Source organism: Myxocyprinus asiaticus, chromosome 31 (genome assembly GCF_019703515.2).
Source record: "Myxocyprinus asiaticus isolate MX2 ecotype Aquarium Trade chromosome 31, UBuf_Myxa_2, whole genome shotgun sequence".
In the NCBI taxonomy this organism is placed as follows: Eukaryota; Metazoa; Chordata; class Actinopteri; order Cypriniformes; family Catostomidae; genus Myxocyprinus; species Myxocyprinus asiaticus.
The window spans coordinates 24,574,510-24,589,349 of record NC_059374.1 but is presented as its reverse complement, the minus strand read 5'-3'; the positions used below and the strand labels follow the sequence as shown (position 1 = coordinate 24,589,349).

The 14,840-nt window shown below is 39.7% G+C and overlaps 1 protein-coding gene across 1 annotated transcript; it reads left to right on the top strand.

Annotated features, from left to right (window-relative positions):
• The first annotated feature begins 12 nt into the window (after positions 1–12).
• On the top strand, positions 13–14,443 carry nherf4a (NHERF family PDZ scaffold protein 4a). The gene is made up of 11 exons (XM_051664800.1): positions 13–175; positions 1,010–1,037; positions 1,826–1,890; positions 2,028–2,233; positions 3,639–3,843; positions 7,591–7,727; positions 8,026–8,230; positions 9,681–9,877; positions 10,259–10,453; positions 13,836–14,063; positions 14,140–14,443. Exons 1-11 carry the CDS (start codon positions 112–114, stop codon positions 14,170–14,172), a joined length of 1,563 nt encoding a protein of 520 aa, XP_051520760.1. The 5' UTR covers positions 13–111; the 3' UTR covers positions 14,173–14,443.
• Positions 14,444–14,840: the final 397 nt, after the last annotated feature.

Here is a 14,840-nt window from a genome sequence, read left to right as displayed (position 1 = left end):
AAGGCAGAGGAGTTGTCTCATAAACCGGAGATTAAATATTAATTTCTAGTGTGTTATTGTGGTGGAAAAAGGAGGAGTCATACTGACAAAGCCATTTAATGCTTTATTTAAATGTGTACCTTGCACCCTCACGAAGCCCAGGGCTCAGCCTGCAGGATCATGAGATTCAACACAGGTAATTTACCACTGTATATATATGTACCATTGTTCTTCATTGCAGTGATTGATCAGCCTATAATGTAAAGATCAGGAAAGACATTTTAACAACATTTTTACAAACTGGTGGAAGATCCACCATTTCTGTTTTGAACATTTCAGTTCAGATAAGGCCTCTGAGTAAAAAGTGTGGTAGACTTAAACTTTAATATAGTTATTATATATTTACATGTTTGCAGTGTCATAATTGTTGGATCACGTTATTGATATGAGCCATAATCGGATGCAAAATCCTACAATTGCTTGAATTTAACAATTTGGAACATTACGTTAGAACATTTAGTAATGAGTGACCATTTTTCAACATAGTCAAATTAAGATGTCAATTATATAAATAAAGGTGATTTCCTAATTGTCTTTTTGTACAAACAAACTGCAGTAATTTTGCCTGAGGTTTTTAAACTGAAAGTAGAGACAAAATGAGCTCTGGACTGATTCGGCTGAGGATTTTCCATCTGAACTCAAGTCTTTTCGGCTTTGAGATTGATTTCAGAGCATACATGTCCTGGAAGGCATATTATTGTTCATTGTTTTTAAGAAAAGCAGCCATACATACTTCAATGGGGAAAGTGTTATTTATATACATGAGATTACAACTTTGGTTATCTAGCAGTGCATCTTGCAGTCTTCAACAAATATAACTCCTTAACTGGGCCAGTCACGCACAACTGGACAACAGTTACTGTTAAACAGTTTAAGTCTAATGATATGTCTATGAACGTTAACAAACAGTATGTGACATGTTTGAGTTGGTTTGGACTTGGATTTTTAATACTTTGTTATATAATTTTAGAACCAGTGGATGCCACAGACTTACCAAAGTAAGTATCCAGAATATTTAGCTGTCTACTCCTAAGCCTACATTTAGATTACTACTTAATGGCTGTCTAGTTTGGAAGGATGCGTCCTCCGGAGGTCGCATTTCTCGGCTGCATACGTCATCGAGGCTGTCTCGTTTCAGAAAAGCGAGTAGGACACTTCAAATGCGACCTTCTTTATCGGGAATGCGGAGGATGCATGAGGTGTATCCTTCGTGGGCACTCACAACCCACAATTCTTTGCTTAAACGGAAATGTCTAAAAAAAAATAATGCCAATTTGCCCGAATATATGATGTTCAAACGCAAGGAATGTTAATTCCCAAGTTTAAGTACCTCAGTAGATGGGTGCAGAGTATATAATATGTATAATTATATTAATATATAATTAAAATAAAGTATTAGACTAAAAGTACACCTGTAAACTCTTATTTTCTTTTCTATTTACATCTTTATAACTCTCCTAAAATGTACCTCATACATTCCCTTCCAGTGGGACTTTGTTCCCTTCTCACTCAAAGCGCTCGCGCTTGTTAAAGAGTGGCGTGCTGTCACCATTTTACGTCCCGTTTCCGTTTGTCCTATGAAGGCCGTCTCGTTTAAACGAGACTTGTTTAAAGGAGGATGCTCGGTATACTGCAGCCTTCAAAGGACGCGTCCTACCAAGCATGCAGCCTTCGAAACGAGACAGCCCATGAGTCTGGTTTACCTTGGAGTCAGTAAATGACCAATTCGTTGGTTTGTATGCATAAAATATGTACAGCACAGTCACAGTGCAAATGTTTTCCACAGGAAGTTCACCTTCAACCCAAAAGAAGGCATTGACAACCCAGTCTTAGTGATCTCAGATGACACAGGTAACTTCCTTAATATGTAGCCAAAGTCAATCACATTCAGCCAATCAGCTAACTGATTAATCATCAAGCAACCCATTGAAAAATAATTTAAGATTTCAGATAGCAACAATTCTAAGTGCTGAATAAAATGTCTCCAGAACCTGATGTGCGTCCACGGTTGTGTGCTCTGAGGCGGGATGAGGGACAGGGCTTTGGCTTCTACCTGAGCAGAGACACTGGCTGCAGGGGACATGTGGTGCACCAGGTAGAGCCTTGGAGCAGTGCAGAGCGCAGTGGGCTGAGAGAGGGAGACCATGTGCTGGAGGTCAATGAGGACTTTGTGGATGACAAGGACCACTCGACTGTGAGAGCACTTCCACATGCAAAATGAGATCTCTGTGTTGTGTGAATCAAATGCATTGACAGTGGAAAACAAATGACATTGCATGGACAAATCTGTTTTTATTTAATTTTCTAAAAAATTAAAGGCCAACCGATACTGCTTTTCTCTTCTTTTTTCTTTTATGTACGATACTGATCATTTTTATATTAAAGTGTCTGACAACAGATATTTGTAAAACCAGCTAAAACCAGCCTAAAATCGTTTTAAAGGGATATTTCACCCAAAAATGAAAAGTCTCTCATCATTTACTCACCCTCATGCCATCCCAGATGTGTTTGACTTTCAGATCTGTAGGTCCTCACAATAAAAGTGAATGGGTACCAACATTTTAAAGCTCCTAAAAGCATATAAAGGCAGCATAAAAGTCATCCATATGACTCCAGTGGTTTAATCCATGTCTTCAGAAGAGCTATGATAGGCATGGGTTTGAAACTGTTCTAATTTATGTATTTATTTATTTTTTTAAATTTTCATTTTTGGGTGAACTATTCCTTTAAGCTGGTGTCCTAGCCTGGCCATACTGGTGCTCAGCTCGTTTAGCCGGTCGGCAATCTGGTCTTCCAGCCTGACCAGCTAAAAAGTGCATGTAGGTATAGCTGCAGGCCGGAGACCTCAAAATGGGTGCTGAATCTCCAAAAGAGGCTGGGGTTACTCCAGAAGGGGTGTGGTTATTCCAAAAGGGGGCGTCACTTCTACTCACGGTTAAGGTTAGGGGGCTCCCTATATTTGTAATGCCGGTTTGGAGCACCCATCCCATTTTAGAGCAATGTATGCAGCTATATCCTTCTCAAAAAGTGCCCAAAACCAGCCCACTAACCAGTCAGGGAAACCAACTACGACCAGCTTACCAGCTATGAAAAATCTCCTCAGGGATCATTTATCACTAACCTCTAAGGTGAACAGCATGCTTTACAAGACTAATATTGTGTCAAATAATAATAAAAAATCAAAAGCAAGCAACATATTCAAATATGACGTTTTACTTAACGTTGAAACTCTGTTTGTTTCCTGTTGAAAGCACTCTGGTGTAATGACAAGACCTACTAGATGGTACCATTTATCATTATTTCCAATATTTAAGACCCAAAAACCCAAAACAATTGGAAAAGTGTTAATATTGGTTAAAAAAATATATATATATATATATATATATATATTGTTAAACCAATTATCCTAAAAACAAATTCTTACATTATTTTTACAAAATACAATATTTCCCACAAAAAGGGAAGGCATTTTGTAATAATATGAATCCAGCATAATTAAAATATGGACATCATCTTCACATTTGATTGAATATAGTCCAGCCTTACAAATTCAGTCTCCAAAGTGTAAGTGTTGACTGTATCCTGTGCCTTGTTTTCAGGTGGTGCTGAAGGTGCAGGCGTCTGGGCTGCTGCTGTATCTGTTAGTGCTGAGTGCTCAGGATTATGAGTTTGCAGTATCAGATGGAAGAGATCTCATGTTGCTTGCTAGAGCTTACTGTGGAGAGGGCTGTTCTCGACCACGCTTATGTCACATTATTAAAGAGCCTGACCATGGGTTGGGCCTCAGCATCATCCCTATTGAAGGTACCGCCTCAAACTTTTCCTTCTTTACTAAGCATATGTTCCAAACTCAGAGTCAAGACATTTTTAAAGGGTTTTCTGTATACAAGTTTAGGCCAACTAATTTTCCAAGATTTTGATGATTTCCTTCTAAGTAATAAATGTGTCACCAGCATTGCAAATAAGGTGGACTGTATTTATTTATTTGTATAGGGACAGTATAAAACATGATTTCAGTAAAAAACTGAAAAAGATGCACTGCACATTAAGATTAAAGCACTAATTTGCATCTCAGGTCCCTAGATTGGCTTTTTTCCCTAAAAAAATAGTAAACAAAAGGAAACTAAACATATCTGGACATTTTTTTATTGACCTATAAAAGTAATTGAGGTTGCTCTCAACCCTGGTAACATATAATAAAAAGGATTAGACTAAAAGTTTATTGATAATTATAAATGAGGACATCTTTTCCTTTAAGCCAGCACTTAACTATTATTGCAAAAGTTATTATATCTTGTATTGATTTTTATTTCAATTGTTAACATGTTCCAGAGTTGAGAGCCCTTGTGTCATTTTACCATAATCAATAATGATAATCATAATCACAGTGAATGACTGAAGAGAACATTATATAATAAAGAAATCACTTATTAGAAGAAAAAATATCACTGTATCAACAAAATACTATTCCACTGTGTAACTGTGCATAACTATGGAATTTTAGTTTCGTTTTTACCATCAAAGGAATAGTTCACCCAAAACGGAATATTCTCTTAATTACTCACCATCATCCCATCCCAGATGGTGTGTGACTTTTTTCTTCTGCAGAACAAAAATATCTCAGCTCTATAGGTCCATACAATGCAAGTAAATGGTGGCCAGACCTTTGAAGCTCCAAAAAGCACATAAAGGCAGCATAAAAGTAATCCATACGGCTCCAGTGTTTAAATGAATGTCTTCTAAAGCGATGCAAGCACGTTGGCATGTTCACACGAGAACTGACGTTTGTATCGTGCATGCATCAGTTCTCGCGTGAACATGACAACATGCTTATGTCAGCGAGAGGCTGCATTAACTCTGTCTTCTCATGAACGTGCATTGGAGAGCCACTGGAAGTAAATATTTACAGTGAAAAAGGGACATAAATATTGAACTGTTTCCTCACCCAAAGCAATCGTATCGCTTTAGAAGACATTCATTTAACCACTCGAGTCGTATGGATTACTTTTATGTTACCTTTATGTGCTTTTTGGAATTTTAAAGTGCTGGCCACCATTCACTTGCATTGTATGGACCTACAGAGCTGAGATATTCTTCTAAAAATCTCTGTTTGAGTTCTGCAGAAAGAAAGTCATCTGGTATGGCATGTGGGTGAGTAAAGCCCAAAGTATGCTTCTGTCAGAGGCAAAGACTGAGTGATTTTGGCCCCCCAAAATCGGAGTGGTAGAATGGTAAGAGTGGTATTCTCATTTTCTATCCCACTGGGAATTCAGTGACCCCATATCATAATAAATAGACCAAACAAATTATATTTAAACAAAAGATCAATGCATTATGACTGCATAATAATATTTAGCGGGGTAAAGTTTAATTTAAGTTCAATATTGATTATATATTTGCTTATGGTTAATAAGAGTTCGTCTGAAAAGTCCACACACTGTGCCAAAACGTCACTGGTATCCAAGTGTTCAATGCAACTGCCTTGCATGTTCTGTCTTAAACACTTATACATTCTAAATTGTATGCACAACTTACACTTTAAATGAATTAATTAATGAATCCTTAGACACCTCTGACATTTTTGTGCTGTGGGTGGAATTTGCAGATGGACCCTTACAAGCGCTGAAAGCCCATCTGAGCATTTTTAGGCATAATTCTCCAGCTACAACAAGTGTTGACCATTTGAGTTAAATGTTTTATGCCTGTATGATATGGTCATATATTCTTTAACCTAACTGTGCTAATGATATCGGCACCAGAGAGCGCGGGTAGGAGAAACCGAATGTCAAACGAATAACGAGCCAACAACTTCTGGAGATAAGGTAGAAGTTCAGCATTAGCATCACTGAACCTGCCAGCTCCAGTTTCAGTTTCCAGCTCTTATTTGGCAAGCATTCATTATAAAATATTTTTTATATGTATATCTGTCGGGTTTTCATTTCTGGAACAACATACATTCTCTAATAAGAGGCACACACCAAGCGCAGTCAATAAGGAATGCGCATAGACACTGACAGACATAATAATGATTAAAAATGATTAAAAACACATTAAAGCCATCTTACTGGTCACTTACGATGCATGCAACTTTTTTAAATTCATAGTAATTGAGCTAGATATATATTTAAAAATTCACTTGTTACACTGGACCATTTAAAATGAACTTGTGAATTTAAAAATGTGCTTAACAATTCTTTAAGGAAATGGTGACCATTTACAAGACCTGTACAAACTGATTATAGCCTACTGATTAAATTCTAAACTAAAAGCTTGATGCAGTCTACCATTCCTTTTACTGCATTAGTCATTCTAAAGAACAGCATGGCAACATGGCTTAAAGTTTGTGGGTAAAATCAGAATGTTAGGGTGTATTGACTTATTGAAAACATTTGCCATGAGCCTGTTTGTTTATATATTTTAAAATTAAAATTGTAACATTTTCACTCAAATTTGATGAATCTTTGCTTGTCTTTAAAAAATTGCATGTCCGCAAATATTAAAACAGCAAATTATGTTTTATATGTGTACAGGGGACATTTAAGGTATTATACAGTTGCCCCCCTACAAGCACACCTGGCCCCACCCTGGTCCCCCTGTCAAAATGGTCTAGAACAGCCCCTGCAGCACTGAACTCGCACCCTGATTTTTCTAACCGCACGTCTTTGAACGTGCAGAATGCGCATGTGCCTGGAATTATTTGCACTAATTAGCTGTTGTGACATGAAGAAGCGCTAGAAAAAGATGTAATCAGCGCTAAACATCAGGAGATGAATAATCAAAACTTGCTTGTTTTGATTATTGGGGGGGTTACTCCCCCCCATCCCCCTGGAATCTATGCCCTTGGATACCTGCATTTGTATAACTTCAGTCTGAAGGAATATAAAGACATCTTTATGGGTCAAAACTCCTGAACAGAAAGTCTGATGTCTCATAGCAGCATATGCGTGTACTGTTATATGGAGTTTATTTTGACAGGCTCGTGTTCGACTGTACGTGGACGCTGAGCATTCGTGTCAAAATGGAAGTATGCCTAGGGCTTTAATGATGAGAGAATTTTCATTTTTGGGTGAACTATCCCTTTAACCATTGTAATAAGTGGCAAAGCAAAATAATTGTAATATTCTGGATGTAGTTTTCAATTATGTGTTTTCTAGGTGTAGAGACATTGCTATAATTCTTATGTTTGGTGACTAAATGGGCAAATAATTGCATCAAATAAATTTTCTTTATTAAAATTAATAGTTCAGTGTAAGCACTCCTTTCACCAAATTTAATTTCAAAGACAATATTCCAAGAATGTTTTATTCCAAATAAAAGGGGAAAGTCTTTGTCTTGGAAGTAAACAAAAAGTATAGGGCTATTATTTATTTATGCATCCAACATTTTTATAACATCCAAATACACTTAAAGGTGAACATTTCCCCTACAAAGATATATTAAAGAAAGTAGGTGATCCACAATACATTTCATTAGAAATGTTTCAGAATGGTGTATGTATACCTGGATCATTTTGGACAGTCTTTGTTCATTTTATTTAATATGTGAGAGCAGGTGTGCGAGGACATTATCGTCTTAACCCAGCGAGTGAAGGTCCAGCTGAAAGAGCAGGGATCCAGAATGGAGACAGACTGATTTGGATCAATGGAGCTATGGTCTCTACGCTCACACATGCAGCACTATCAAAGATGGTAGGTGTACTCTTATGGTATCTCTCTGATACTTTACTTACAATGTACTTCTGATGTTTTCATGCCACATCTACACTAATCCTCTGTTTTCAGTATCCTAACGTCATTGTTTTCCAAAGAATGTGGTTATGAAAAGTGTTATCGAAAATATCGAAAGGTGGAGGAAGACACTGTACCAGTGTAGATGAGAGGCATAGCAAAATCAATGCATTTTCAAACCAAAACGGATTATTGTGGAAGTGGCTTAAGAGACCCCAGATTTGTGTTCTAGATTTTTCTGCTTTCATTGCTCCATCAGGTGAAGAAATGTGAAGACCATGTGACTGTCTTGGTAATTGACAGCAGGAGTGAAGAGAGCTATACTCGAAGGAGATTACCCATAATTCCTGCTTTTGCCAAAACTCATAATCTTCCCTACAGACCAAAAACACTGCACCTAACTCAGGGACCGCAGGGCTACGGGTTCCTGTTAAAGCAAGAGAAGTTATCATCTGGCCGTATAGGTGAGAAATCATTCAAATATTTACTATCAACAAATGATTCTTCTGTAGTAATTTAGTCAAGGAAAAAGACCAGTGCTAAACACATGGTAGCACTATATTAGCATACAGTATACTGTACAGAGATGTTCTGTCATGACGTCAATTTGTAGGCAGTAGCCCAGAAGGCTAACTCAACATTTGTTCCCTCAGGAGTTTCCAGTGGGCTTGTGGAATTGCAGTGGTTGATTTACGAAAAAAATAAGGTCTGTGGGTAACATTACTTGAAGAGACTTTTATGTTTTGTTCTACAACAAACAGTAAATTACACACAGTCGTACCTCATAAATGAAATTTAATTTGTTATCTGCTTTATAAATGTGAGTTGCTAACAGGTTGCCAAATAAGGACTACAACGGTTGTCCAATACCTCAAGCATGTAAACTTACATCTTTGTGGTAGTTGTAGTCTTTATTAAGCAACTTTTTAGCAAGTTGATAAATAAGGACTACAAAGGTTGTACAATTCATCAAGCACGTAAATCACATCCTTGTTGTAGATGTAGTCTTTATTTAGCAACTTTTTTATCAAGTTGCTAAATAATGACTTCAATGGTTGTACAATTATGCTGCCTTCATGTGCTATCGGAATTATCCTACTTCCCACTTCTGAAGTGGTAATTACGAGTATGTCGTGTTCGCGTGCTTTATTGTCGGAAAGAACAGGAAACATGGATGACGCCAGGTTCATTCATTCATATTTCTTGAGGAACCTTTATTTTGACACCATACTACATATCACTCAGTTAGCTTGCTGATGATAATGTAATTTTGGTCAAATACAAGCTATTTTCACAGTGTAAAAATGTATAACATGCACAGAATGGTTGCTGATATACATAAATTAATATGACCAAAATGGTAAATGCTAACAATTAACTGTATTTAGAAAATTAATAAAACCTTAATTCACTACAGAAACCATAGTCTCCTCGACCATGTTGAAAGTTTACGACTCCTCCCATCTCGGCAACTCGGGTAACATCTAGAGTTCCGAGTTTCCCACTTGTACTTCCGACTTCGCTGGGTTATTCATGTGCTCGGAACTCGTAATTATGATATTTCCGAGTCCACTTTAAGGGCACATTAGTCAAGTTCGTAAACTCATGTCCTTGTGGTAGTTGTAGTCTTTATTTAGCAACTTTTTAGCAACTTATGTTTATGAAGCACACAATGGTTTTAAAATTCATGTTTGAGGGATGATGGTGTGTAATTTATTTTGTAGAACAAAACATGAAAGTCTCTTCAAGTAATGTTAACCACTGACCTAATTGTACTCATAAATCACAAATCTCTTTTCTAGCCCATTGGAAATTCCTTAGGGACCCCATGGCTTGAATATGCTAATTATCTTTCAGGTTCTAAGTTCACAAACTAAACTACAGCCATCACTTTGTAAAATGTTTGCTCTGCAGCTCACATGCTACGAGAGATCGACCCCTACAGCCCAGCTGAGACTGCAGGAATGGAGGAAGGAGAGGTTCTGCTAGCTGTAAATGGTGAGCAGGTGGAAGATGCAGAGCATGAGGACATTGTCAGCAAAATACGGCAAAGTGGCCAGCAGGTCACCCTTACCACCATTGCCATCCCTGGGAGAGACTACTACACACAGGTACGTACAATATATGCACACTCTTTCACACGCAAACCCACATGTTCGTACGGGGCTGGACAGCACTGATAAGAGGGGCAATAACATTCAGCTCCCAAACAGCTGCTGAATCAACATTTCTTTCCTTACTGAAGACATATGACCTTGAAGGCTAACCAAAGGGCTCACCTCACTCTCATAGTGCTTGTTACACACTAAAGCAGGTGTGCTTAAAATAAAATTAATATAGTGTGTGGAATAGACATGAACTCCAGGGAATGGGTGGGGTCGCTCTGACCCAGAAAATATAGGCAAATCATTATTATGTGTTGTTGCAGCATGTGCTTAGATTTATCACTGAGTGGGTGTATTATTTCTTACTTGTTTCACTTGGCATTCCAGCTGGCCATTTCTCCTTTGCTGTTCTATGAAGACCATATTCCAAAAAGGGAACGGTTCCCTTCACCTTCTCAGGCACATGAGACGACACACAGTAATCCACCATGTCCTCGACTTTGTGTACTTCACAAGGAGGGCACAGGATTTGGCTTCAACCTAGGCTGTGTTCAGAATAAGCCTGGGGCTTATATCGGCCAGGTACGGTTTCTCAGTTCAAATAGCTATTTATTACAACTTTATTACCTATATTGTGAATTTCTGCTATCAGTCTATTTATATTCAAATCCAAACCAAAGCAATCTGTAAATTGAACTGGATACGATTATCCGCTAAATGCCATATGTGTAATATTCATGCTGAAGTGTATTATTTCTGCACCAGTAGTGCCACTTAACAAAAATAATGTTCATTTACAATACAAACAGATCATAATTTGTTGGAAAAGTCATCCGTTTGCCTGGAAAATGGCTAGTCCCCTCTTCTTTTTTTTCCCCTCCCCAATTTGGAATGCCCAATTCCCAGTACACTCTAAGTACTTGTGGCATAGTGACTCATCTCAATCCGGGTGGCAGAGAACGAATCTCAGTTGCCTCCGCGTCTGAGACCGTCAATCCATGCATCTCATCACGTGGCTTTTTGAGCGCATTACCGCTATTCTCCACGGCATCTACGCACAACTCACCACATGCCCCACCGAGAGCGAGAACCACACATTATAGCGACCACGAGGAGGTTACCCCATGTGACTCTATCCTCCCTAGCAACCGGGTGTCACAGTCTGTCTCCCTCATGTTTTCCAAGGATTCTTATTTTGAAGTTTTCCCCTGGACTACATTTCCCATGGTACACTGCCATCATCAACCATCTGTTCCTCATCATCCTCACCTGTCTTCCATTCCATCATTAGTTCTGTTTGTGTATAAATACCCTCCTGTTTTGTTCATTGATTGGCAGTTCTCGTCCGTGTAACACTTATATGTTAGTGTGTAGTTTATTTGTTTCTTTGTTGACATGGTTTATGGTTCTCCATGTTGTTTTATATCTTCTTCATATTCTTCATTAAAGCCTGCAAACTGATCCATCCCCTCTCGCCTCTCGCCTCTTCATCATCTCTACTACCACATTACGTGACAGAAGATCTGACCCACAAAGATGGATATACCTGCAGTGAGAATCCTCCTCCTCGAACAAGGGGACCATCCAGTTGAGGATCACATGCGTGAGTTTCTCCAGCTGGAGAATTTGGTGCACTATGGAGACCACTCTCTTGTGGTTTTCTTCAGGGCTGGTCTCAGTAGTGCACTAAAGGAGCTAATGCTTCCAGCTGATCTTCACTGGACACTGCTCGAATTCCTGGAGGTGGCTCTACAACATAGCAGCTCTCCTTTCACTGTGGGTGTGGAGGATGAGGACTTTGAATCTCCTCCCACAGTGGACGCCCCCAAACTTTCCACGGCTCCTTCCTCGGCACCTCCCTCAAAGCCTGCCACAGTCAATGAGCCAGTGCCCACGCCTGCCACGGTCAACGAGCCAGAGCCTATGCCTGTAGCCTTGACCGTCCCAGAGCCAGAGCCTGTAGACCCATTTGTCCCAGAGCCTGCTTAAACGGAGCTTATTGACCTTGATTCCATTCCCACCCGTATGCCCACCCAGTGTACTCCTCCTCCGCTGGCTCTACCCAGCATCATGGACACCCTAGTTCCTTTCAGTACCTTGGTCCTTCCTCCTCTGCTGGCTCCACTCAGGACATTTCCTCCTCCTGGTCAGCCGGCTCCTCCCACGTCACCGGCTCAACCTTCGCCCCCTGCGAAACCATTGTCAAGGGGAACCTCAAACCCTCCGACTCCGCCTAGACCCTCCGAGCCCTGGACTCCGCCTTGGCCCTTTGTTCCCTCAGTCTCACCTTGACCCTACATCCCCTCCGTGGTTCGTCAGCCCATCGCCGTCACCAGGGTCCCTCGTCCCTCCAGCTCCGCCTTGGTCCGTCGGTCACCTGGCTCCGCCTTTGGCTCTACCAGGGACCTCCTTCCCTCCGGCTCTGCCTTAGTCCTCAGTCTTACACGGCTCTGCCTCCCAGGCTTCTTGACCCTGTCCCTGCTCTGTGGCCACCTCCCAGGCCTCCAGATCCCAGCCCTAAGGCCGCCTCCCGATCCCATCCCAGCCCTGAGGCCTCCTCCCAGGCCTCCGGATCCCATCCCAGCCCCCCGATCCAATCCCAACCCTGAGACCGTCCCTCAGAACTCCTGACTCTACTACTGGATCCTTCCCAGTCACCTGTTTCCTCCTGTCCTTCTCCATCTTTAGGCGCCAGGAGTTGCCTTGTAAAGGGGGAGTTAATGTCACTGTCAGTCTCTCTCATGTTTTCCAAGGACTCTTATTTGAAGTTTTCCCCTGGACTACATTTCCCATGGTACACTGCCCTCATCAGCCATCTGTTCCCCATCATCCTCACCTGTCTTCCATTCCATCATTAGTTCCGTTTGTGTATATATACCCTCCTGTTTTGTTCATAGATTGTCAGTTCTCATCTGTGTAACACTTATATGTTAGTGTGTAGTTTATTTGGTTCTTAATTGATATGGTTTATGGTTCTACATGTTGTTTTATATCTTCTTCATCTTCTTCATTAAAGCCTGCAAATTGATCCATCGCCTCTTGCCACTTCATCATCTCTGATGCCACATTACGTGACACCGGGCCAATTTGATTGCTTAGGAGACCTGGCTGGAGTCACTCAGCACGCCCTGGATTCGAACTCGTGACTCCAGGGGTGGTAGTCAGTGTCAATACTCGCTGAGCTACCCAGGCCCCCGGCTAGTCCCTTCTTAAACACTTGCAATTAATAAAGCCATGTTGCTATGTCAAGCTGTTTGGGATGCTCCAACAAACATAAAAATGTTTTAATAACACCACAGAGCCACAGTGTTTATCCTTTTTAAGGAAATCAACCTACAAATGGCTTACTTATAGTTGTCTCTGCATATTAACAAAGTCTTTTTAGTAAGTCCACTGGCGGCCATCTTTGGAACGCTCCCGGGCATCAATTTTCAATGTAAACAAGCGGCATACAAGTGCAGCTCCTATTACCTTGAATGGGCAAAGACCGAAAACTCAAAAAATCAAAACAAAAAATCAAAACAATCAAAAAACATATTTCAAATCATCAGTAAAATCTGACAATGTTGGTATCATGAATTGTGCTTTCTTTACCTCAGATTATGTGAAAAAACATACCAAAAATAAACACATCCCCGCAATTTTCCCGGCTTGCACAGCTAATGCACATGCGTGTTCTCGAGTTGATTGACAGGCGATGTCTGTATCTAAAGGGTGATTGGCTCTTTTACCTGTAAGGTGGGACTTCCTTTCTACATGCTTTGACCATTGGGCGTTCCAATTTCTCTCATTCATTTTAATAAAAGTGGCCCATCTCTGCTAAATAGTCTCTGATATTAAGCTCCTATAAGAGACAATATAAACAAACAAAAAACAACAACAACACCACACTTCAGCTTTAAATAAGCATTTCCAAGTCTGGCAATGCAAGCATGAAACATTTAATTCTCCTTCTTGTCTATAGGTGTCGACTGGGAGCTCTGGAGAGAGGGCTGGGTTGTGTGAGGGGGATGTGGTTGTAGAGGTGAATGGACAGAATGTGGAGGAGGAGCATTTTGATGAAGTGGTGAGGCTGATAAAAGAGGGAGGGACTCCTTTGAGACTTTTAGTCCTGGAGAGACCAGGGTATGAGAAACTGAGAAAGACTGGACAGCCTATAAGTTCAGAACTCACTCTTCACAGTAACAACAAGGTGAGACATGTTCACAAACATGCAAAGATTTAATCATTTCAGTATTACATTTTAAAATTGTACATTTCTTTTCCAGGTTCCAGATATTTCACAAGACAAATTCATATGAAACGATATGAACATGTAAACAGCCATGCTGTAAACTCCTTGAAAGTGCCTTAAATTCTCCGCATGTATTCTGCATGTAAATATCCAAGTACATTATTTAATACAACCACAACACTTATTTGAGTGTTATGATACAAAGATTATGGATTCATTGTGCTAAATCATATTGAGGAGTGAAAACAAAAGTTCACAAAAAGTGCTTCATATCTTTGTATGACTACAATATTAAAGTATATAAAAATCTTAAGCTCATTATTTGTTGACATCTCTGCCTGCAGAACTGTATGTAATGGGGAGATTTCATATTGATATGTTTGTCTTAAATGTTTTCAAAGTATTTTTAATTTAATGTAATTGTATTCAAGAATGCAATTATATTATTGAATACATGATGTTATTTATTTCAGTCAATTTAGAATTAAGTCTAATACTTGAAATGTAAAGTGCTTTAAGAATTTCTTCTCAGCTCAACTTTTTTCATGGTCAGCTTTTTGGTGGGTATTTTCCAGTTCTGTAAGATGTGGTGGTGTAGTGGACTAAAGCTCTGAACTGGTAAGCAAAAGGTTGTTAGTTCATTCCCCACAGCCACTACCATTGTGTCCTTGAGCAAGGCACTTTTATTTATTTATGCCACATTCACTGTATTTCAATTCAATCAATTAATTGAAT